The sequence below is a fragment of the Monopterus albus genome, unplaced genomic scaffold (genome assembly GCF_001952655.1).
Source record: "Monopterus albus unplaced genomic scaffold, M_albus_1.0 scaffold52.1, whole genome shotgun sequence".
In the NCBI taxonomy this organism is placed as follows: Eukaryota; Metazoa; Chordata; class Actinopteri; order Synbranchiformes; family Synbranchidae; genus Monopterus; species Monopterus albus.
This window is the reverse complement of record NW_018127932.1, coordinates 1737552-1746042: the sequence shown is the minus strand read 5'-3', so window position 1 is coordinate 1746042 and position 8491 is coordinate 1737552. Positions and strand designations below refer to the sequence as shown.

At 39.7% G+C, this 8491-nt stretch overlaps 2 protein-coding genes across 4 annotated transcripts in view; both read right to left on the bottom strand.

The window, feature by feature from the left end:
- The window catches only part of hhat (hedgehog acyltransferase), a 13209-nt gene extending 12739 nt beyond the window's left edge, over window positions 1-470 (bottom strand). The window contains exon 1 of one of the 3 annotated variants that reach the window (XM_020601548.1): window positions 408-470. The gene's annotated coding sequence lies outside the window, so the exon portion shown is untranslated. Of the gene's footprint in view, window positions 1-309 lie in introns of all 3 variants that reach the window. The other 2 variants (XM_020601547.1, XM_020601549.1) reach the window with 2 other exon arrangements.
- A 621-nt stretch (window positions 471-1091) lies between these two features.
- Window positions 1092-7051, bottom strand: myoz1a (myozenin 1a). Its single transcript, XM_020601855.1, has 7 exons — window positions 6980-7051; window positions 6855-6890; window positions 5070-5156; window positions 4238-4425; window positions 3890-4157; window positions 1867-2032; window positions 1092-1786 (listed from the first exon to the last, which is right to left on the bottom strand). The coding sequence occupies exons 3-7, from the start codon at window positions 5152-5154 to the stop codon at window positions 1558-1560; spliced, it is 936 nt and encodes a 311-aa protein (XP_020457511.1). The 5' UTR covers window positions 5155-5156; window positions 6855-6890; window positions 6980-7051; the 3' UTR covers window positions 1092-1557.
- Between the last annotated feature and the right edge of the window lie 1440 nt (window positions 7052-8491).

Genomic DNA, 8491 nt, shown 5'->3' with positions numbered 1-8491 from the left:
ATAATAACTTAATTTGTTACCATATTGCTACTATACAGTATATATCGACCCTAAAGTACAGTAACGTTAGCTAATGTGACTTGGCATCGTCTCGGTATTTGAAATTAATTAGGAGCCACTACCTAAATTATAACTAAGTAGGCGCGTGAATAACAGTTACAAGTTTTAGTGCTTATTTGGCCATTTGTTTTATCCCCACATTGCTAATTAACTTACCCTACAAGTTCCCTAATCTATCCTATTTGAATGGCAGTTAGCTAGCTAACGTTAGCTAAGCTTGCTAAACAAACAAACTAAATGCATTGTTACCTAATGGTATGGGCTGGTGTCCATTATGTTGCTGTAAAATTGTAGACAGCACTATATGACAGTAATTACTTATCCTTCATATACCTATGAGTACTTGCCTCTCGGTATCAAACATTCAAAAATACTCTTCTTCTTCTTTTCTTATTCCTTCTTCTTCTTCGTTCCCAGTAATTTAAGGCAGTGTAAAAGCAGGTGGGCTTATTACTGCCCCCCACCGGTATATAATGTGCAATAGTCCAGCTTAATATCCGCTCATATCCTTCAGTATAATCCTGTATTTTGCTAAAACTGAGTAAATGCCCTTGCAATCAGTTGGTGGTTCTCATGTTGGCCAAGCAATGTTGTACCTGAAAAAAAATCCTTAAATCAGACAATTTGTTTTAAATATTTACTTATTTCCATGGTATACTTCCTACAGATTTCGAAACCTGCAGAACTATCTCAGGGCTACCACACTCACATAATCCATTTGGACATTTCCCTACTATCTGTAAACATCTGTTTAAATCCCAGTGGTCCAGCCTTGATCTAGTGAACTTAACTGCAGCCCTGAGGTTTCCATAAAAATAAATTATGATTCTAAATAGTTGGCTGTATAGAGCAGAACATGCAGTAGTCTGAATATAGAAAATATAATTGGTAAGGATTTTTACACACAAAATTACTGACATTTTAATCCCTCTTCAAGAGGACTGTCACAGTTTGGAGGGGTTTATTGAGGAGAAAGTGTTGATACAGGAGGTTAAAGAATCAGCAGCTGACTCTATGCATGCATCCTGAATTAGACAGATTTGTAGTGTTTTCATAGCTCAACTAATAACAAATATGGTAACAAATTGACATGAAGACAACATGCACAACAGTAACATAACATGAGCCTATCCTTCATACATAATTCCTTTTTTCCTCCATGTCAAAATCTTACCATGAACAGGAAATTTCTGACAAATTAAAGGAGTGTTTAGACTCAGTTTATGAACTTAGCAAATAAACTATTGATGTTGCATCTCCCCATTAACATCTACAGCTTGTTTCTTTGCCTTACAACCAAATGCAGATAATAACATGAACACGTTTCATGTACACTTTCAGTTATCCACACTGAGAGATTCAAATTCATCAGTATAAGAGTTAATTGTAAGCTCAGCTATCATGGGCATGCTACAACAGACTGTATACATGCGTTTATGCTTGTGTGTGTATACTGTATGTGCACAGTGAGTGTAATCACAGATATGAATATTTCTTTCACAGCTCATCGGTCTCTCCATCGAAGGGCACAGCATCGATCTCCATATGAATGCTGCTGGGCTCACTGCTGCCCACCCAGCCAATAGGAGTGCGGTTAAAGGAAGGCCTGCCACCGATGTCATTCCCGTACACTATTATGGGCTCCAGTTTGGTCGACTTAGTGTCTGGCAGCTGGAATTTCATGAGCTGGTTGGCCTTCTCATAGCCGCCATAGGGCATGGCAGTCCTAGCAAAGCAAGGGGAAACAATTATTAATGCCCCTGTTTGTCACAAAGCACCTACACAGTCAGGCCATGAGGGAAGTACCTGTTGAAGCATTTGTACTTGGGCAGGTCCTTTCTCTCAACAGGGCCAGGCATTGCAGCTTTCAGAGTGGCAAGCAGATTCTCATCCCCCTTCATGGCCTTCTCCCATGGTGACACATATGTCTTCAGATGACTCTGCTTCTTAGATGCATCATCTCTTCCACCTCCTGTGAAGAAAGCATCAATAACTAGAGCATATAGTGTGTTGTTTGTGAATCAAATAGGACGATAATGTTCACTGTGGGAAACACACTTGTTTGCCTTTATTTTTTTTGACAAGAGCAATACCACTCTCATGTCTGTGTCCCAAATACAGTATGTAGTCAGCAGCAGCCAGTTAGATTACCGCAAACACTAGGGAAATATTCTGACTCTGCCCAAAAGTATTTAAAAAAATCTGGCTACTATCACTTTTAAAGTTTACAAATGCTATCACATTTAATAAGTCATCCAAAACCCAAAGTGTTGATTGTTTCTTCACTGGGTGCAACAGCTTCCTGCTTGTCTCCACTGGTTGACAATCTCAAGACAAGATTGTTTTCACAATTTGTTTTTGTACATATTAAACAAAGAGCATATACTGTTTCAGTTATCTTTGGAGGTCCTGGTAAGCAGATCTTATAACCTTTAGACAGAACCAGTCTAGCTGTTTTCCTCCCTTTCCTGTAGAATAATTATTCTAATATTTAAGTTTTCTGGCTCAGGTTTATTGTCATTTCCATACATATACATTACGTACATACAGGTAAATGAAATGTCATATTTCATGGGCCCAAGTGGAACTTAAAACACACGTAACCGCAACATCAACAGTTCGATTCCTTCTCCCCTGCTCATCCTCCCTGCTCTCTCTCATACCCTCATGCTTCGTGTCAGCATCTTCACTGTCACTTGTCACATAAAGGCAAAAAGAAAAAAAAGTATTTGTAGACTAAACCTAAAACCTGTAAACTAAATCTTAACAAGTACAAATGCCACACAGTCTTAAGGATAAGAGTGAGCATTCTTACTGTACAACAATATAGATGTAGAAAAGGTCCAGTATATTTACTCTTCTTCTAGGAAACCCTACATGCTGGTGTAATTCTGGCTAAACAGTCTTTAAAATTGGTGCTCAAACTGTTAAGGATCCTCACAGCTTGAAGAAAGAATTTTTGTACAGCCTGGCAGTAGAAGTCAGTGATGCATTTGGTCAAAACACAATGGTGTCTCTGTAGAACATGGTGAGGACTGGTGAAGAGAGGCTTCTCTTCCTCAGTTGATGCAGAAAGATATTGAAGATGAAAATGTTGCTTTGCTTTCATGGAGAGTACTGTCTCAAATGTAAGGTCCAGGAGAGGTCTTTTGGGATTCGCACTCCCAGAAACTTTGTGCTGTTGACCCTATCTACAGTGGTGCCATCAGTACTCATTGATGTGTGGTCACCATGCATCTGTTGTTGCTAAAGTCTGATAACCTTCATTTTCGCTATTTTTAGGGAAAGGTTGTTGGTCCTGTTGCAAGTAGGTCCACTTTTTCTCTCAATGCTGTTTCATCATTGTTGCTGATGTGGCCCACCACCGTTGTGTCAGCAGTAAACTTGATGCAGTTGGATCCAAATGATACAGTGCAGCCCTACATGTCCGTCAGCAGTGAAAACAGGAGTGGGCTGAGCACACAGCCCTGGAGAGTGCCAGTTCTCAGTGCCAGATGCAGGACGTGTAGCTCCTAATCTGGACTGATGTGGCCTACCAGTGAGGAAGTCCAGGACTTTATTGCAGAGATGTTCAGGCCTATGTCCTGTCTTCATAATCAGGTGTTGTGGGATGATTGTGTTAAGGCTGAGCTACATTCACTGAATTGCACCCTGACATGTTGTGTTGTTTCCAGATGGAACCTGACTGGGTGCAGGACAGATGTTACATCTTTATGTCTGTAAATTATTTATTTAAATACATTGTGTAGCAAGAGGTGCAAGGCCATAAAAGAATCCACATAAGAATGACCAAAATAGTGACACTAACCTTTTAGTGCAGACGACTCACTAGCAGATGCGTCTCCTTTCTTAGAACTCCCGTGCTCGCCACCACCGAGTCCTCCTGCACCTCCTGCACCTCCTGCACTTCCTGCACCTCCTGCTCCTCCTATTCCATGGCTTCCAGGTTTTGGAGGCGGCACAGGAGCCCCTCCTATACCGTGTAACCCTCCAAAATGCAGGTGTCCAGCCTGTTTGCTAAGATAATGCCCACCGACAGATATCGTCTCACCTCCCATCTGACCTCCCACAGAGGGAATAAACTTCTGAAGATTGTCCTGAAAGAAATATGGTCAGTATAACCAAGCATATGTTACACATCACACTTACTTTTTAATTACAGAAGAACTGCTCTCACCATGGAATCACTGATGAAGATGTCCGGGTTGTTCTCATAGATGAACCTCTCCACTCTCTGCTTCCTCATCTTGAACATCTTGGAGCCTCGGTTCTTCAGCAGGGAAAGCTCCTCCAACATGATGTCTTTGGGAATTCCAATCTTTTTTCCCAGGTCGAACTCAGATGTCTCTCGCTGTGACCGATTCTCTAGGTAAGGTGGGGGCATAACATTTAGAAATGAATGTATGTGGAAACAAAAATGTCACTAAGAAGTCTAGAAGGTGTAAATGTACATTTACTGTAATTAATGTTAACTTTTATTGAAATATTCACTAATATGTTTATTAACAGTCAGATTGAATCGACACAGTCACAAACTGCTTACTGTAACTCAATCAGTAATCATTGTTTTATGAGATTGTTGTACTGACATTACTATTATTACAATATTAGATTTTAAATGTTTGTTTGATAACTCCTACAATATTTTTTCATTTTCTCTGGCCCAAGTTTTACGCTTAATGACACTTACGACTTCATTTTACACACTTAAAGGGTACAATATCCTGACTGGGCCAAATACATCAACTCTTTTAAATAAACAGTGAACCCAGACTCATACAGTATATATTTAGAGTTATGCTGATTAATATACCTCTTGTTTTGTATTATTTTGTATCTTTATTATCTGTAATGCAGACGAAACCCCACTTTCCTGTAAAATTATTAGACCATGTACACTACATATTGCCTGTCATCTATTTATTTATATATACTGTGTTTATACAGTATGAAAGATCCGTTTTGAGTATATGGAAATTTGATGTCATATAATTTCATATCAGCCTTACCTTCCTGAGTGATATGTGCTAGGTCAGTTATGATCTTGGAGGGCTTTTTCCGCTTGCTTAGGGGGGTTGGTGTTCTCACAGGCATGACTGGAGGGTCAGGAAAGAATATAGTGTTAGCAGTTAACAATATTTGGGTTACAAACAGAGAAAAAAAAACTCCTATTTTAAAACTCAATATGTAGCGAAGAGTGATAGAAGAATTGAAAGTAAAGCTATTTCTCCAAAGAGACAAAATAGTGACGTCAAAGCCTCTTCAGAAAATATTTTGTTGAAATGCTGTAATTTTATTTTATATAACATAGTTAGTATTTCAGAATGTTTATTAGAAATAACACTAAAAGTGCAAAGAGAAAACAAAAGCAAAAAACAAAATGGAAACAAATGATCTTTCCAATATAGCAACTTGATAAACATTTGCTTGATGTCATCATATTACAATATTTTACTGCTGAACATAACATTGCTATTGTTCCAGTGAATTAATTTCTCAGAATCTGCATTGTCACATTTTCAGACTAAGGTTCAGATGCACTGAAGGGGGAGTTTATGGTTCAGTTTTAAGATGCATTTCAGACAACTGAAAGAAACTGGCATAGACTGCTTTGTGATTATCCATGACTATTTTCTCATATCAGCCACTATACAGAACTGTCAACAAATCTTTAATGTGAATAAACTGAACCCGACTGTATCAGACAGCATCATCTTTCAAGTTCAAGAGAAATGTTAGCGCCTTCAGATTCTTCACATTCCCCAGTAAAACAGATGTCTGCCCTGGAGGAAACACAGCTGTGTAATGTGTATTTCAGTTTATTTGCGGACACAAGATACATGTACATTGTCTGTGTCATTATAAACAGAAGCATGCTGTAGCTTAGGGAGAAACTGGTGCTCAGAGCATTCTAATGCTACTCTGCTGCAGTAAAGGTGAAGGCCTCAGGAACATAAAATAGAACATGGAAATATGTAGGCCAAGCAAGTGGGAGTTACACGATGGTACTACAATCTATGGTCCTCCCTAATCTCACATATGCATCTATCTTATGTGTTTACCTTGTACTGTTTATTGTCTGCCTACACACAGTATCTGTACCTTTAGCTCTCAGCAGTTTCTTTAAGGCCCAGTCAAGTGACAAAACATCACATCTAATGGCTGTAACTCAACCCATAGCAGCTATTTTTAAAAGCCATTTACAGCCAAGACATTTTAGCGACGTGCAATGGCGTCATTCGACTATCAAATGAGCTTGACACAACTGTTAAGGACACAATACACACCTCCAGAAAAAAAAATTTCAAGTGTTATTTTGAACTTCTCTTAAAACACGAGGGTGTTGTGGATGTTAATGCAGAGGGTTGTGGAAAAGGTTTTCATTGCCTTAAATGACTGCAACCTTGGAGACCCTTTGCACTCAAATTTACCACCCCCTATCAAGGACTGCTAACACCATATAAAATCTTTGCAACGCCCACAGAGAGGGATAGTCAGCTACATTCATTTTAAGAAACTCTAAAAGCAGCAAAGTAACTCCGAGCCATTTTACTTCAGTTGTTGGTAGAATCAAAAGCATTCTCACAAATGCAAAGGAGTAATCTTTTTTTTACCAAATTGCTGAGCACCTAGTGAGGTTATATGCTTCCCCAAGACTGGCTGCACAACCCACAAAAATGATGACTGGCAACATGTTGCATAGCTTTATTCCCTCTCCCCATTTTTGTATTGAAATCCAAGCTGTTGGTTGATTAGTAAAACAAAGCACACAGATGGGATGCAGATCCACTCACCGGGTTTTTGTTGTAATCCTGGCAGGAGAGACAGACCTATAAATACCAAACACAGGAGATGAAACCAACGGCTCAATGCTGGTGATCTCGGAGCACAAATTTACAAAACCCTTGGTGCCTCTGACCCTGTGTGCAGTTGGACCCAGGTCCCGGGAAGTGGAAAACCCAGCCTAGACTTAGATGACAGATCGACCAGAGGGCTGGGGTGTGGGTGGCAGTGGTACTGGTATCAAGACGGGTGGAGGAGGAGGAGGAGGTTGAGGGTCAGAGTATGAATAGGAATTGGGGGATCGTTAAGGCGGGGGGGAAAGATTTGTTGGCCAGCTGAAAGTGCTGATGGCTGATATTAAAGGAACAAAATCATTCTCACAGATGGCTCAGAAGCCTATATTTAGTAGGTAGGCATGAGGGGTAGAGAACTCAGCTATAATATAACCTCAGAGGACACCAGGGTGTGTTTGGGGTACACAGAGAGGTTGATACAGAGGGAGAGTGGTGTATGTACATGTGCAAAGTGCACATTTAATGTTACATATATACTATGTGTATATCAAGCACATATGAGTTTGTGTTTCAAAGCGAGGCTTGATGTAGTTCCTTTATTTCCCTTCATTTCTCTAACTCGACACTAGATTGTCACATTTTCAGTTTCTCTGAAGCATCATGTGAATGAAAGTGATGAACATGTGGAGGTAGAGCTGCCAGACACTCTAACAATGTTAGCATTGCCAGAACAGCATTCGTAACACCATGTAAAAGTACCAGAGAGTATCCAAAGGCCAGTAGCAACTAAAGACCAGCATTGGGCAGTAACTGTAATTAAATTACAAAGTAATTGTAATCAGTTACAGTTACTGAGAAAATATACATAATTAAATTATTGTACAGTTACTAATCAAAATGTTGGTGATAACAAAGGGCTTACACCAGAATATATTCTTTTCAGTAAAAACCTTGTACATGCAATATATATAACATTTATTCTGTTGCTGTTGAAGAAGTGTATCACAGAGCGGCGCAAGTAACAGACATTGTGGATCAGCAGAAACAGATGTACATCGCGCTGATGAACCAACAGCAGGAAAACTTCAAAAGTTTTGTGCAACTAATTATGGAGACAAACAACAAGAGATTCGACGACATGACCAGAGAAATACAGGAGATAAAAACGAGTTTGCAGTTTACCCAGCGAGAGGTGGATGTGATTAAAGCTGCCATGGGTGAACAGAAAACACAAACCAAGGAAACGAGGGATGACGTCTACAAAACTTGTGAGAGTTTAATAAATATAACGGATAAAATGGAGTATTTGGAAGCACAGTCCAAGCGAAAAAACTTGATCTTTGAAGGAATCAAGGAGACAACTGGAGCAAGCTGGACGGAAGCGGAATGTAAAGTGAAGGAGATTCTGAAGAATAATCTGCAAATTCATCAGGAAATTGAGATGGAGCGGGCTCACAGAGTCGGGAAACCTTCTGATCGTGGTCCGAGGGCGGTGATGGTAAAGTTGATGAAAGAGAAAGATAAGGCACACATATTGCAACAAGCAAAGAAGCTTAAAGGATCTAACATTTATATAAATGAAGATTACACCGAGTCTGTGTAGAAGCGAAGAAGGGAGTTGATGCCGAAGTTAA

Bases quoted from the DNA above. Each gene is read 5' to 3' on its own strand.
- myoz1a (XM_020601855.1), bottom strand. From the start codon at position 5,154: ATGCCTGTGAGAACACCAACCCCCCTAAGCAAGCGGAAAAAGCCCTCC. The intron at 4,426-5,069 runs GTAAGGCTGATA...CACCTTACCTAG, and splicing joins AGCACATATCACTCAGGAAG to AGAATCGGTCACAGCGAGAG. The intron at 4,158-4,237 runs GTGAGAGCAGTT...TATTTCTTTCAG, and splicing joins TCTTCATCAGTGATTCCATG to GACAATCTTCAGAAGTTTAT.